The sequence below is a fragment of the Zootoca vivipara genome, chromosome 1 (genome assembly GCF_965207765.1).
Source record: "Zootoca vivipara chromosome 1, rZooViv2.hap1.1, whole genome shotgun sequence".
Lineage (NCBI taxonomy): Eukaryota > Metazoa > Chordata > Lepidosauria > Squamata > Lacertidae > Zootoca > Zootoca vivipara.
In genome coordinates, this window is record NC_142582.1 from 49620549 (window position 1) to 49636147 (window position 15599).

Consider the following 15599-nt stretch of genomic DNA (forward strand, 5'->3'; position numbering starts at 1 on the left):
GCTTCAGTTTAAGTACAGACTTCCAGAACCAATTACACTCATACTTTGGGTTAAGTACGCTTCAGGTTGAGTACTCCACGGACCCGTCTGGAATGGATTAATCCACTTTCCATTACTTTCAATGGGAAAGTTCGCTTCAGGTTAAGAACGCTTCAGGTTAAGTGCACTTTCGGAACCAATTGTGGTTGTAAACTGAGGTACCACTGTACATGTTTAAGTAGGAGAAAAGCCCACTAGAAATCTACATCTCAAGGCCTAGTCCCCAGATCTCCTGAGCTTTTTATTAAAAACTGACTGGAATTGCTTCAGACACTGGTGAACCTCATGCATAGATTGGATCCCCTCAACATTACAACCTCTTCCCCCAAAAAACTTTCCTCACTTATTATGCCTGAGAGTGCAGTTCCTCTACAGTAAAGCAATGACATGACAAAGGCACCAGAATACCAGAGAAGTCAGCTACTGGTGGTATGGATTCAATTCTGGGCCTTCCAGAACCAGGCCTGGAGCCCAGTTTCCAGAACCATTGCTTGTGTGTTGGAAGCCACAGGCCTTCTAGGGTAGGGTTACAAGAAGTCAAAATCCACTAAAAGGCACTATCTTTTCATAAAGGGGCAGCATTGTCATCCCTTCTTCCTAATACCAATACACAGGTTTGCTATCACTAAATAACTGGCCCTTGTGGGGTTAGAACAGCCACTAGTTCGAAGTGTGCAGAATTTTTGGTTCTCCAGATGTTGCTGAACTATAACACCCATCTGTCCCAGCAAGTATAGCCAATGTCCAGGGATGATGAAAGTTGTAGTTCAGCAATATCTGGAGGGTCAGATGTTCCCCACAGCTGTTTTACTCTTCGGACTTTCTTCTTCACTTCCTGGTTCAGCAAATCTAAGGTTGGAGAAATCTGTCAATTTCTCTCAATTTCTAATTTTTAAAATTTTAAGTTCAGTTCCACATCATATTTCCACATCAGTTTGCATTTGTTTGTTTTTTAAATGTCTTCATGAAAATCTACCAGCATTTTAGTGATGATTTCTTCCAAAATACATTATGCCTAATCTAAGTCCCTCCCCTTACCTGGCCATCCCCTGGCAACACCTCCCAAGGCAGGATTGGACGCTAGGCTTGGGTAGGCGGAGACCCCTGGCATCCTACCTGGGAAGGCGGTGCCAGCCCCGAAATACCAGGGAGTCGCCCTATGGGATCAGGGGGCTGCACGCGACCACGCAAAAGTCGCCCCCCATTTGATGTGTGGAGCGGTCATTGCAAAGCACCTTCCTTACTATAATGCATCTTGGTGTGCTATTTTCATGAATATATGCATTTTTATGCTTACTTTACATTTTTGTACACATTACATGGTTGGAGAACTACACTGCAAAATTCAGAGATATGTGAATTTCAAAGAAACACTACCTATGTTTCAGTTTGTGTATTGTTTTGAAAAGTGTGAATTATGGGCTCACAAAAAAGTACCCACATTTTCATGTTATCCACAATGTTTACTTCCTGCCTTTAGACTGAAGACAGATGTAATGTGTACAGAGGGGAGGAGCTGAGCTGGAAATGCTACTTATTATTTCCTCTGAAAAATGGTTCCGCAAGTTTCAAGTAGAATATAGCTTTGTACAGTGCTGACTGGCTTCCCCACCCATTCCTGTAATGTTACCAAGACCCTTCAATCCCTGGAGCAGTTTTGTACTTTCAGAAGTGCCCATTTTGAAGTAATAAGGTGATTAATGAATGGATAAAATGCATGAAAATTCATGCAACACTTAAAAATAATAATACCCCAGCTGAACCCTGGTGAGAAGGGAAAATTAGTAGGTGACCCAGCATTTGATATTATTTGATTTGCTGGCGTGTGCACCTGTTATTTCAGTGATGAAGTTGGAAGGAAGCTGGGCTCTCACCCTGTAACTCAGGGACCCACTCAGACCTCTTTTTTTAATATTACCTCGGTCTTCACCCCCTCTACTTTAATATTCAAGCACCGAGCTGAGAGCACAGGAAATTGCTATTTGGAAATGCCCCCAAAGTGGAGAAATGCCTGGTGCAACCAATACTAGTTTCAGGCAAGCACAGGCAGAGCATAGCTGCCAAGTTATCCCTTTTTTTAAAGGGATTTTCCCTTATGCTGAATAGGCTTCCTCGCGAGAAAAGGGAAAACTTGGCAGCTATGAGGCAGAGTATGACCTGAGAGCCTTTTTGCCTCAAAGGATTTGGCATTGTAAAAAGTGATTCCCCCAAACCCATGTTTCAGACTAGCAGCAAAGGGTGCTGCTCACAAACTGAGAGGCTAGGAAGGGCTCGTGAATTGCCTTCTTTTCCTCTGCAGGGCTCTGAAGCGGGGCTGCCGGTGCCTAGAGGTGGACTGTTGGGACGGAGCTAATGGGGAGCCCATTGTCTACCACGGCCATACCTTCACCTCTAAGATCCCCTTCCGGGAAGTTGTGACAACCCTCGATAAATATGCCTTCCGGGTAGGTTGGACTTTTCTGCCAGAAGGAATGGGGTCAGTAGGGTGGAATTGTGAAGGCTGCTGATTTGTTATCCAATTCAAGGAGTTGCTTTTTTTGTTTTTGTTTCTTGTTTTTTTTAAAAAAAATTATTTTTATTGGAATTTTATTTACAACATAACACAAACCTCCCACCCCCCAATACACACAAATCCACCCTCATTTAATCAAGGTGTTGTTTTTATTAAATTCCCCCATCCTCCAGACAGAACATCAAAGTTGTGAGAGCCTAATTTTAGTTCCCGTTGTCCCCAAACCCATCCCTTTTTTTAGATTTAAATTCGGCACACCATCTTTCCTTCTTGTTGTTCCAAACAGCTGTGGTTCCACAGTTTTGCCACATCCCAGCAGTGGCTTCGTTTCCCTCTATCCTACTTGTCTGCTCTCCGGGAATCCTGAGTTGAAGGTGGCTCGCTATCCCTCAAACAGCTCCATTCCCCTCTTTATGTCACCAGACTCCACCTTCAACCTCCCACACTTTAGGGCTATTACTGCCTCTAACTTCTTATGTCTCCATTCTCCCAGGCTTCTAAATACCCCATTATCCTGTCTCTTGAGAACCACTGCAGCATAGAGCAGCAGGACATCATGGCACAGCAGCTGAGGGGGATTCTGGGAGAGAAGCTCCTCACCACCACCATTGATGGACGTGTCCCAGTGCAGTTGCCTTCACCAGAGGTGGAGACATGGTGTTGTCAATTGTCTTCCCTTAACATGGGCTTACAGAGCTTGATTGCAATCCTAGGACTGTTATGTTAACACTCAGGTCACCCAAATTCTTTTATTAGTCTGAAGTATTAAAATGGTGGCCATAGGAAGGGGAGGAGCCAGAGGTGAGGGGTGAAGGTCAAGGCAGATGAAGGGACTGGAGGGGGTTCCAAAGGAGCTTATTGTGGGAATTAAAGCATTTTTTTGTCAGAACCACTAAGGGGAACTTCAAGAAGAGAAATAAAGGCGGAAAGGAGCAGTTGCACTGGAGGAGCAGAGGTACTGGAGGGAGACGTATTGGGGACACTTAGTGGTTGATAGTTGAAGTCATGGTGAAAGATTGAGTGAAAGTGCATCGGGGGACCTTTAATTGAGCAGGATGTTTGCTGTGAGCATATTTAAGAGGCTGCATACTTGTGGAGAAAGGCAGAGTTTTACAGGACAGCCTACCTGAGCTGGTGTTGCTAGAGGACCTTCCCCATCACCTGAACTCAAGGCACCACCATGTCTGCCCTGATATGACCCACCCTGTGTCCTCATGCAGGAACTGAAGGGCAAGATCATCCTGAAAGGGAAGAAGATTGGACACCTGGAGGATTCTTTGAACGGGCATCTGGATGAGCCGCCTGAGCGGGAAGAGGAGGAGGAGGAGGAGGAAGAGGGACCAGAGGCAGAGGAAGAAGTCCTGCGCAATGAAGACAAGAAGAAAGAGAAGGTACATGGAAACCCTGGTTAGTTGGCTCTTTAGAGGTAATGGCAGCTCAGGGTTCCGCCAGACAACCTATGTTTTCAGCATCCATCCTGGAGTTGCCTATGCAAAGCTTACAAAACAGTTAAAATTCGTCCGGTCTTTATTGAGCATTCATTGCCATGTGTTTGTGGGGAGGTTATGCAACAATTTGCCAGCCAAGTGTTGATACGTATTCCCATTAATTGTTTGCTCATCCCACAATTTCAATGCATTTCGCCATCATTTCCCAAACTGCTAAAAGTCTGAGGTTTGTTTGCTTTAAAAAATGGTTGCACTAGCACCGTAGAGCGATATGTGCTTGAACCTCACCTGCCAGATACTGACAGGTGGGAGGCACTTGCCCTCATAAGCAGGAGTGACTGGTGACAATACACACATACAGGTGAATTTTTGATAGAATGTGAGCTACATTGATTCTACTGGGAAACCCCGAGACCCCGATGTGAAGAGAGGGCAAACGTGCTTACACTGCACTACAGCCTTTGAACCATTTGGAGATAGTGGCTCTTTCTCAGAAGCAAAAAGGGGCTCTTCTCCTATTGCAGGAATATGTGAAGCTGCCTTTGTATGTGAGCCAGACCACTGGTCCATTGTGTTCTCTGACTAGCAGCTCTCTCCAAGCTCCCAGGCAGGGTTTTTAATTACTCTTTTTAAAAATTTGAAATGCCAGGGATGCAAAATGCCAGGGATGAAATGCCAGGGATACCCGCTGAGGTATGACTCCTCCTCCCAAACATTCTAACAAAAGACAGGTAAAGTTCCCGGGGCCAAAACTCTACCTGCCCCTCACCAGTTAAAGGCAAAAGAAGCCTCCCCCTCTCACACACAAAGCCTGATATTTTGATTTTATTTTTAGCAGGTGTGGGACTCAATCTTACTCCCGTGTCTGCAGTACACATGGTCATCATTTACAAGTTGGTCTCACGTTCTTTGCAGAAGGCCAAACAGTCCCTCTCCCAGGAGCTTTCTGACTGCATTATCTACTGCAAGAGCGTGCCCTTTCACAGCTTCCAGCACTCCCGCAGCCACTACAAGTCTTACGAGATGTCCTCCTTTGCTGAATCCAAGGCCCGCAAGCTCATCCGAGAGGCTGGTGAGAAACCGGGGATGGAGGCAGCCAGCAGGCAAGACATTAGAAACATGCATTGATGGGCCCGTGACTCCTCTGACTCGTCCCCAACATACACAAAGATGTTAATTATTTGCCCCATATTGCCAAACAGTGAGAAAGTCAGAGGCAGCACTCCCCGATTCAGTTTCCTGTGGGTCAGAGAACATACCAGCACAGGATAGTGGAAGCAAACAACCTCTCGTAAGCAGGCAGCAAAGCCACTCTAATTCTGCATCAAATTCCCAGAAAGCAGTTTGTGAAGACCTGCACGTGCATTGGGGTGGGGTGCGCACCCTAATTCCAACTAACCAGCTAGAAATTCCACGTTCTCTGTCTACATTTTAGGTAAACTGGATGCAAACTTTTTCTCTGACACGCATGCACCCCACTTAGTTGCAGATGGTCACATTCTCCAAGGACTAATAACTGGAGATGGGGTTCCCCAAATACCAGATTTCTAAACTTTTGATGTGCTAACTACCTCCTGCAGGAAATGACTTCATCCGCCATAATGCCTGGCAGCTGACACGCATCTTCCCCCACGGTCTGCGGACGGACTCCTCCAATTACAACCCCCAGGCAATGTGGAATGTGGGGTGCCAGCTGGGTATGCCAGCGCCAGAAGGATTTAAGGGGTGGGTGGGTGAGGAAGTCACCCTTGTGTGTTTTTTTTCCAGAGCTGCAGCTCCCAGAGTGGTCTAACCATCAGTCCCTCTTCCCCAGGAACTATGGGGATTGTGAAGGGAATAGAGAGTCTCCTAGCTTAGCATCTCTTGGCACCTCTAACAGACTGCAGGATTTTGTGTGTGTGTGTGGGAAGCCAGGACTAAAGTGGTGCAATACTGCTTTAAGCGCAGATGGGGCAAAAGGGAGATTAGACAAACTGCTGGGGGATAAGGCCATTGATGGCTATGAGTCATAATGTCTGACTGCTACCTGAGAATCAGCAGCAGCTTTCCTCTGGGGAAGGAGAGGGAGATGCAGACACAGACACAGAGAGACAGAGAGCGCACACTTGCGCATCTGATTGACCATTGTGGGAAACAGGAGGCTGATTAAACAGGCTTTTAGCTTGAGCCAACAGGGCTCTATTTATCCACTTATTCCCATAAATGCTGCCTCCCCTTCGTTTGCCTAGTGACCAGACTCCTGCTGATGGCAATCTAGGAAAGGGTTAACTACTCCCACTACACCGATCCTCTCCTGGAAGTCCCCTCCTGCATTTGTGTCTCAGAGAACACAGGTGTAGGGTCATGTTTTGCTGAAGTAGCATGCAGTTCCGCCCTTGGGTATTGTAAGTAAATAAGTAAACCTGATCCCAGCGTCTGAAGGCACATAAGTTTATGACATTGCAGGTCTGGGGGTGACTGTCTAGGAGCTATATGTATGCCACACTGGGTTCTATGATGGCAGAAAGGCAAGATGTAAAACAAAAATGCAATGTGCTTTAGTGTGTTCAAAGTGGTGCTTTATATAAATAGTAGTTGTTATTTATTCTGCTATTGCCAAGCCTTAGCCGTCAAAACTGGGCTTTACAGCATGGCTGTTCTTATATGGCGGAAGGGTTTTCCCCAAACTCTTCAGAATGTTGGTTTCCTCAGCTTTCTTCAAGCTAGCAAATGCAGATTTGAAAGGCAGGAACTGAGGGAAGATAAGAGATCCAGAAATGGAATAAGCAGCAGCCAGTGAAAGTGGGTGTAGGGAAGGAAACACTAAGACAATGATATGTCATGTGTGTGTCGTCGTCGTCCCCCCATTATTAGGGAGATGTGGGTTGATGGCCGTCTCTCCACAATGTGCAGTTTGGGCTTTAAATTGTATTTCTAAGATACCTTGCATGGAAGAAGCTCTCTCGTTTGCCTCCAATTGCTGCTGGTCTGAAAGATTCCTGTCTCCTCCTCCTCCTCCTCTCAGTGGCCTTGAATTTTCAAACGGCTGGTACAGAGATGGACTTGTGCGATGGGCTCTTCAGTAAAAATGGCCGCTGTGGCTACGTCTTAAAGCCGAGCTTCATGAAAGACCCAGAGACAGCCTTCAGTCCTGAGAACCCCCAAAGCAGGGAGAATGGTAGCCCCCTGAACATAGCCATTAAGGTACTGTGTGAGCTTGTTGCCCATACCTTAACCTAACAGGGCTTTTAGGATTTTAGAGAATAACATTGGAATAAGAAGCTTCCAGATGTCCATGAGAGAATGTGGCCCCCATCTTGAAAAATTTCCATCTGACCTAGAGAGAGGCTCTATCTACACTGCTATCTTTTAATAGCTACTCAGTGTTACTATCCTACTGCAGATGTGGGGAATATTTGACTCTCATGTTGCTGAACTAACATGGCCACTGGCCATGCTTCTTGGAGCTGATGAGAGTCGTAGGTCAGCCATATCTGGAGGGCCAAAGTTTCCCCATACCTGATTGAGTCAAAGATCAACTTCTGTTGGGAAAGCTGAGTTCGGGATAAAGTGGTACCTCAGTTTTCAAATGTCTCCTTGATGAACATTTTGGTTTTCAAACACCGTAAACCCGGAAGTAAATGCTTCAGTTTTTGAGCACTTTTTGGAAGTTGAATATGCCACACGGCTTCCGTTTTGAGTTTTCCCTATTGAGTTTTCGGTTTTTGAACGTTTGGGAATTCGAACTGTGTTCCGGAGCAGATTATGTTTGAAAACCGAGGTACCACTGCATCAAGCAGGCAGAGTGTTGTTCCAAGTCCTTTGTGTCTTTGGGCTTATATGCCATAGTGACCAACTTCCTTTGTCACTGTTTTGAGCTGCGTGAGTTGCAGGGTGCAGCTGCTGACACATTGCAGTTTGCACATGTGGACTTGACTGCTCTTCTATGCTCACCATAATCTTCTCTTCCAGATCATTAGTGGGCAGCAACTCCCCAAGATGCCCAACAGCAAAGAAGGCTCCATCATCGATCCACTAGTGCGGGTGGAGATCCATGGGGTCCCTGCTGATAGTGCCAAGCAGGAGACCAAATATATCGATGATAACGGTGAGGCAATTCTCTTGGTCATTGTAAAGAACTGCTGAGATGGGGTTTTACGTGGACCTCATGCATGTGTCAACACAGATGCCCCTCATTCTTAATTACTTAAGGATGAATGAATGAATATCCTGGTGTTATCTGTGCCAAGGGAACTCAGATTCTACATTTTAAAAAAACCAAATTATTCCATAGGAATGAATGTCCTTAAAATACTAGGCATGTCAGGCATGATTTTAAATTGTGATGTTTTTGTTTTTGGTAAGAGCTGGGGTGGTGAAGTGCAAGGAAGCAGCAGAGGTGGAAACAGATAACAGGGGAAGGATTTACTAGGGGGACTTGGAGCCCCAAAGAACTCATGTGTAGGGTTTCCATGTCTGTGGCCTACCACGCTGGGCACAATGCAGCAAAAGTTAGTTGAATGACTAAGCCTCTTTGAAAACAGTGGATTGGTATGTGCTGATGTTCTTATGCTGTTCTTAGTGTTGTGTTGTATTTATTATTTTAGCCAATTTGAAAGGTTTTACCCAAAGAGCAGCCCATAAATACATTAAAGTAAAACAAATAAAATGAGTTGCAGCCGATTTGTCCCATTGACTTCAGTGAAGCTTCGCCTCATGACTAACATGTGTCCATTCTCCATTACATTTTAATATTTTCCTCTGCACTCTGACAGGTTAGAAATGTGCAGAGTCATTATGAAAAGGAAGTTGAACTTTGCAAAAAGGCAAATTCCCCACCAAGGTCCTACAATAGTACTGTATATGCATATCTTCTTTCTTCTTTTTTGGCACCACTCGTAGCCGAGTAAGATTGTCTTCCATAAACATGGTTTTAACAATTAGTCCGTAAGTGACTGTGGAGGCCAATTCTGGATCCACATGTCCTTCCACAGTGGGGACATTGGTTTCCCACTTAAAGGCATCTTCTCTCTTTTTTCCTGGGGCATTCAAAACGCCAAAAACCCAGTTGGACCATTCAGAGTGGGAGAAAAGTGATGCAAAGAGGGCAGATTTTTTGAGGTAAGACAATAAACTGACCAGAGCAGTTTAGGAGTCTCAGAAGCAGCAATGCAGAGGGAAGTTGTGTGAGATTTTATGGAGGTGACGATGGAGAGAGGCTGGGGGACACATACAGATTATGTGCTGTGACAACACCCTCTTTTCACTTTAATTTCCCTGGATAGGTTTTAACCCACAATGGAATGAGGCCTTTCAGTTCCAGGTTTGGGTACCAGAGCTGGCACTTCTGCGCTTTGTGGTGGAGGATTATGACAAGGCATCTCGGAATGACTTTGTGGGACAGTACACTCTACCTCTTACTAGTGTCAAATCAGGTGAGAATCTCCCTCTTTGCCCTGTGGGGTGTGACTACCTTGTGCCAGTCTGCTGCCAAGATCAAGAGACGAATGCATCCCTGGCAGATCAGTCAAGGTTAGCCAGAGACAGTTATTTGTGTACATAAGGAAGACAGACTAAGTTACCCCCTTCAACAGAGACTGTAACAACTCAGTAAATCAGCACATGGATATTATGACCACAGCACAACACAAAAGTACATAGGATTAGATCCAGACTCTGGGCTCATTCACACTCCGTTTGCCCTGCCACTTTCCCTGGAGAAACCTGTGGTTTACTGCTAAATGGAACCAAACAGCAATCAGGTTTTTGTTGAATTGCCATTTGTTCCAAATCAGCAGTAAAGAGCAGGTTTTCCAGGGGAAAGCAGTGGGGCAAAGGCAAAGGGGCTTGGACCCATTTTCCAGGCACAAGACAAGTGAAAGTGTGGAGGAGCCCTTAATGACTACCAGGGGCCTTCTAACCATGTCTTCTCAGAAGTAAATCCCACTGAGTTTAGTGAGGCTTACCCAGTAAGTGGAATTAGGAGTGCATTGTTAAATCTGGATTCAATCAATCAGTTTGATTGAGATGCAGTTAAAGCTGTTGCCCTTTTAAACTTGTACAGCTGCTCCCTGATTTTTTATTTTTACTTTTAATTCCAAAGCAGGCCTGAAGTTTATCACAGCCCACAAGTTAACACTCCCCATGAGAAGTACAACTCACTTTGCAAGATGGGGGGGGGGGAGGAGACTGTATATGATTCCATCCTCAGAGTCAATGGATTTGCTTCCTTAGTATTTGGATTAGTTATTACCATACTTGTAGCTGCTCCTAGATCACACTGCAGAGTTTTGCATCCCCATCCCGTGTACATACATTTATTTATTTATTTTGTAGGGGGAGGGAGGGAGCTCATGTTGCCTCCATCTAGTGGAGAAGAGAAATACTGTGCCCTGTATCGGTGCTAGAATACAGACTTCTACAGGCTGTAGTTGCGATCAACCGAATAAATGCATCTGCTGCAGGGCACAGCAGAATATATAAAACATCAAATCTACTCAAAGGAATGGGAGAAACCCAGAATTTGTAACCATCCAGAAGTTCGAGAGACAGCCAGGAAAAGCTGACTCTAGAGACAAATGTGCTCTCTGCCCCTGGGTGTAGCCAGGGACCTCAATCAATTAAGGACTTTCAATGCTTTACAATATTTTTTGTGGATTGGGGTGGTGGCTGCCCCCGATCCCCCCTTTGCTACACCCATGTCTCTGCCTGTATCATTATTCAGAGCTCAGCAGGAAAGCACAGGCTATGCATGCAGATGAGCCCTGGCATCTAGGTTTGTGTGTGTTTTTAGGATCCCACCAGGGCTCTGCTGGTTATAGTAGGCAGAGTTGGGCAGGATGGACCTGTAGTTTAACTCAGGGATAGCAGGTGTTGTTGAAGTACAGCTCCCACAATCCCTGGCCATTGGCCATGCTGGCTGGGGCTGATGGCAGCTGGAGCCCAACAACATGGTTGGCTACCCTTGGGCCTAACTCAACACAAGGCAGCTTCAAACACTGTGTGTGGCTTTTTCTTTTTCTTTTTGTCTCCCATGCAGGATACCGCCACATCCACCTTCTTTCCAAGGATGGGACGGGGATACCACCAGCCTCCCTATTTGTCCATATCCGAATCAGGGAGTTGTCAACAGAGAGCGACTAAAGCAACTGTGTCTCCAAATACAGCTCTTTCCTCTCTGCCCCATTTAGGTTGTAAAATGTGGGGGGAGGGGGAGGGAAGGGGACAAGAGCTTTCTTAAGAATGGATGCCATACCCCACTCCATCTGCCTGCCTCTCTTGTTCCTACACAGCACTGGACTGAAGAGTTACTTTGCACTACTATATATTATTATTATTATTATTATTATTATTATTATTATTATTATTATTTTCAAAACAAAAACCCAACAGTTTTGTATCATTTTGCTGCTATTTTTTTAAAAGAAAGAATTTAAACTATTGTGATTTGCACAGTTCCCAGACCCTCCAACTAAATCTGTCCACTTTTATGGTTCAGTTTTAAAATCTACCTCCGTTGTGCAAAAAGGACAGGATAGGCTACTGCAGCCGCAAATGGCACCTACACCAAGGCAGAATGAACGATATCCAAAAGGAAGAGTGAATTTCTTTCAATAACATCAGCCAACCATCAAGTCTTTCCAAAGGGCTTTATTTTTCCACCTGTCTTCAAGAGCAACTCTCCTGATCTGGGCCCAGTCTGCCAGCCAGCTTTAAAGCAGAATCAGAATGTAGCTGATGAAGCTTATCAGCTTTTCCTGGATGCTCCTGACAAGATTTGGCAATAACCGAGAGAAGAGAGAAAGGATTCCGGTGTTGACTCTTGTGGCAGCATCTCTAACTGAGCAAGAGAGACAGGAAGAAGCTAAGCTGTTGGACCACATGCTTTTTCCTTGCAGATTGCATATGAGAAAGGGGAAACCCTGCTCAATTTATTCCCCTTGCCCAATCTGAATGGTACTGAGATACTGCCAAGATTTTCCCTTCCTCATCTCCTAGTTGCCGCCACCCAGTTAGCAGCTAATAGGGTGCTTGTATATATGGATGTTGCATTGCTTAGCGAACATTTGACAACATGCATCTGGGAAACTGACATCGGCACATGAAAAGCCTTCCACTGTGTCACTAACAATACTTTCCAATGGAGGCAGTTTGCACAGCTAGGTAGAAGCCACCAAATGATGTACAGTGTGTGCCTATGATCATCAGTCCTCAGGGAAAGAGTAGAAAGGACTTATCCCACTGATTCCTTGAGGACTGCCACCAAGATGGAAGGAATGCCAACAACTCCTTTTCTCAGCTCAGGAACCATTGGCTTCCTGTCAAGTATGTGTTGGCCAAGGAGCTCTGACAGTCTAATTCTGCCTTTATATAGAAAGATGTTGGCTAGACTTGAAACATCCTCTAAATCAACTCCAAGTAGGAAGTGATAAGATTCTTATAGATGAACTTGTCTTTTTCTACATCGGCACTAATAATATTCATACAACTGACTCAAGAATTCTTCCACAGTAGGAATGCCTTGGCATTCTCAAAGCCTCCATAAACATAACACCTTTTTTCTGATGCAATTAAGATGCTAGCCCCACAAAAATGTGATGAGAACAGTGGTCACCAACACAGAACCCACAGGAGACAGTGCACCAACTAGCTCCTCCTATGGTGCTCAAAAAAGGTCTCAGTAAACATCTAAAAAATCCATAATGTGCAAGAGACTGTTTGAGCTTCTTGTTCAACCCTTTTTCATTAGATACTAGGATTGTACACACTTTTGGTGTCCCCCTAATATGATGGGTGGGGAGGCTGGGCTATCTGTACCATTTGTGGTCTTCCTTGTCTGTTCTTAGTCATGTGGTAGTCATTTTCTGTTATGCCACACTCCTACAGGAGCCCTTTTGTGACTGGTACCTGCAGCGCTTCCTCAAAAAATGTACCCAACGGCACAATTCTTATTACTGTTATTAATAAATTTTGTATCCCGCCCTTCATCCAAAAATCCCAGGGCAGTTCACGATATAAAAATACAAAATGATAATACAAACTGCATAATAAAACGTGAACAAAAGCAAACCATTAACTCCCCTCCCACAAATACATTTAAAAGGCTATAGAATGTTAATCACTTGAATGCCTGGTTGAAGAGAAACGTTTCCGCCTGGCACCTAGGTTCCAGGTGGCCTTCCCTGGGGAGAGCATTTCACAAAGAAGGAGCCACCACAGAAAATGCCTGTTCTCATGTTGACACCCTATTGACCTCTTGTGGAGGCACACATAGAAAGGCCTCAGATTATGATCACATTGGTTTGTGTGGGGAGGGGCAGTCCTTGAGGTATTGCAGTCTTCAGCAGTTTAGGGCTTTATAGATCAAAACCAGCACTTAGAATTGGGCCTGGAAACTAATTGGCAGCCAGTGCAGTCGGGCCAGGATTGATGTAATATGCTCAACCTGTTTTGCCCCAGTGAGCAACCTGGCTGCCAAATTCTGCACCAGCTGAAGTTTCCGAACAATCTTCAAAGGCAGCCCTACATGTAATGCGTTGCAATAAACTACCAGAACATAGATGAAAGAAGTTAGGCTATCCCTGTCCAGATAGGGGCATAGGGGCAGGGCCATCAGCCAAAGCTGATGGAAGGCATTCTGGGTCGCTCAGGCCACCTGAGCCTCAAGCGACAGCAAAGGACCCTGAAGTACCCCCAAGCTATGTATCTGCTCCTTCAGAGGGAGTGTAACCCCATCAAGAACCTCCCATCCATCTGGTCTAGGGAATCGCCCACTAACAGTGCTTCAGTCTTAGCTGGATTGGGCTTCAGTTTGTTTGCTCTCATCCAGTCCATTACCAAGGCAAAACAAGGTTGCTTGCCCCTATAGCCATGTCTCAGCAGCTTACCATTTAGTCTGATCTCGCAGTAGGTATACTCCAATGCTTTTATGCTCTAGCAATTTCAGTTGTTAAATTATCCAGTCACACAAAATAGTGCATGTACAACTTCCACATAGCAGCCACAGGCTTCTGCCCCTGAAAGGCAACCCTTTTGTGTGGAATGATTTTTGCCGGGAAGCAGAAATAGCAGATAGAACTACAGAGGCCTGCTGGTTCAAAAATCAAAAGGCAGGATAACTCACCGCAACACTAAGGTAACCAAGAGAAGAGGAATTTGATACTATAAAAGCTGTCTCCATCTTAAGTCTAAATGGGCTAGAGCAGCGAGGCAGCCAATGTGGTGGCTGCTGAACTACAACTCCCATTATCCTTAACTGTTGGCCAGGGATTATGGGAGTTGTAGTTCCTCAACATTTGAAGTACACCCAGTATGACCCCACAGGAGGCCAGTTGGACTTTGCCAGTCCCAGATCAGGGATAGTCAGCATGATGCCCTCAATGCTGGACTCCAACTCCTAGCATGCTATCTGCTAATGATGATGGGAGATGTTGTTCAACTATATCTGGAAAGTGCCATGTTGGCTGCCCTTGGGCTAGAGTCTCACAGAACAGAAACCTAATTCATGTGGAAGCAGCACTTTGGCTGTGACAGATGTGACACAGTTACCTGCAAGCTAGCTTGCCTGTTTACAGCATGCCTATGCATCCAGTCAGCTTGTCTTGTTCCCTAGTCACAACCCTCCTACTTGTACATCTTTGTTTAACTCAGGTATGTTTACAGGTGCAATATATGTCTAAAAATATCTATAGCAATGCATGGAATGTCATCTACTTCGCAAATACTCCTACTTTGTAAAGGGCCAAGACCCTACATATGCAAACTGGTTTTATCAAAATAATAAAAAAGACAAGTTAAAAATGGTCTGAAATTCTCCGTTGCAAAATGTGCCTAGAATGCTGGGAGTTACAAACACTGTAAAGTGAGGAGACATACAATTCTGCCATGGGATAATTTATGCACATTTTCATGGCTTCGTTTCATTGCACAATTTAGATTTTGGCTAATTGAAGGTTGAGAATAAAGATTAAAACACAGGAAAAATGAAGAGCTGTAGAAAAGAAGCAAAGAAGTCCTGTGTTGTCCAGCATTCCATTTCCCATGAGAAATGAGAAACCCACAAGCAAAACATGAGCATGTAGGAACAAAAAAGCAATGTTTAAGACTACCACAGCAGCAGAAATCAACCTTAAATTCGCAATTCTTAGGAAATGGCAGTACCTACTCAATTTTCTGTTAGAAGACATCCATTCCATGACATAATCATAGCTGAAAAGCCTTTCGTAAATGTTGTGGGCCACAGAAAAAGAGGAAACACAAACCCCTGGAGTTTACCATACAATGAGGAAGACTGGGCTTAGCTGAGTTTCCATAGAAGGGGACATCTTTCATTCACAGCAACTATATGCATATACAAGAACAAGAGGGAGACTCTCTTTTTGTGCATCGCACACTCACACTCATAACACAGCTGTTGTAGTAGCAGCTCAAACTAGGAGGCAAAGGATGACTCTGGGTCCTGGTGCCAGTTCTGTTGCCCAGAATGAACATTTCTGGTCTCAAACACATCATTTATGGGGAAATAAGGGATGGGCGAGTGTCTTATCTGTGCATATCACAGTGGACACGAGAGTTAGTAAACACACATGAAATTTAAAAAATGGACAAGTATGCCATGACCT

At 44.9% G+C, this 15599-nt stretch overlaps 1 protein-coding gene across 6 annotated transcripts in view; it reads left to right on the forward strand.

Moving 5' to 3' along the window:
* PLCD4 (phospholipase C delta 4) overlaps positions 1–14777 on the forward strand; it is a 34428-nt gene extending 19651 nt beyond the window's left edge. For all 6 annotated transcript variants that reach the window (XM_088663125.1, XM_088663109.1, XM_088663104.1 and 3 more), the window contains 9 exons: positions 2339–2483; positions 3045–3197; positions 3772–3942; positions 4915–5071; positions 5580–5696; positions 7004–7182; positions 7951–8086; positions 9264–9413; positions 11018–14777. In XM_088663125.1, the coding sequence (XP_088519251.1) occupies positions 2339–2483; positions 3045–3197; positions 3772–3942; positions 4915–5071; positions 5580–5696; positions 7004–7182; positions 7951–8086; positions 9264–9413; positions 11018–11121 (1312 nt within the window). In that variant the 3' untranslated portion in view covers positions 11122–14777. The remainder of the gene's footprint in view (positions 1–2338; positions 2484–3044; positions 3198–3771; positions 3943–4914; positions 5072–5579; positions 5697–7003; positions 7183–7950; positions 8087–9263; positions 9414–11017) is intronic.
* The last annotated feature ends 822 nt before the right edge of the window (positions 14778–15599 follow it).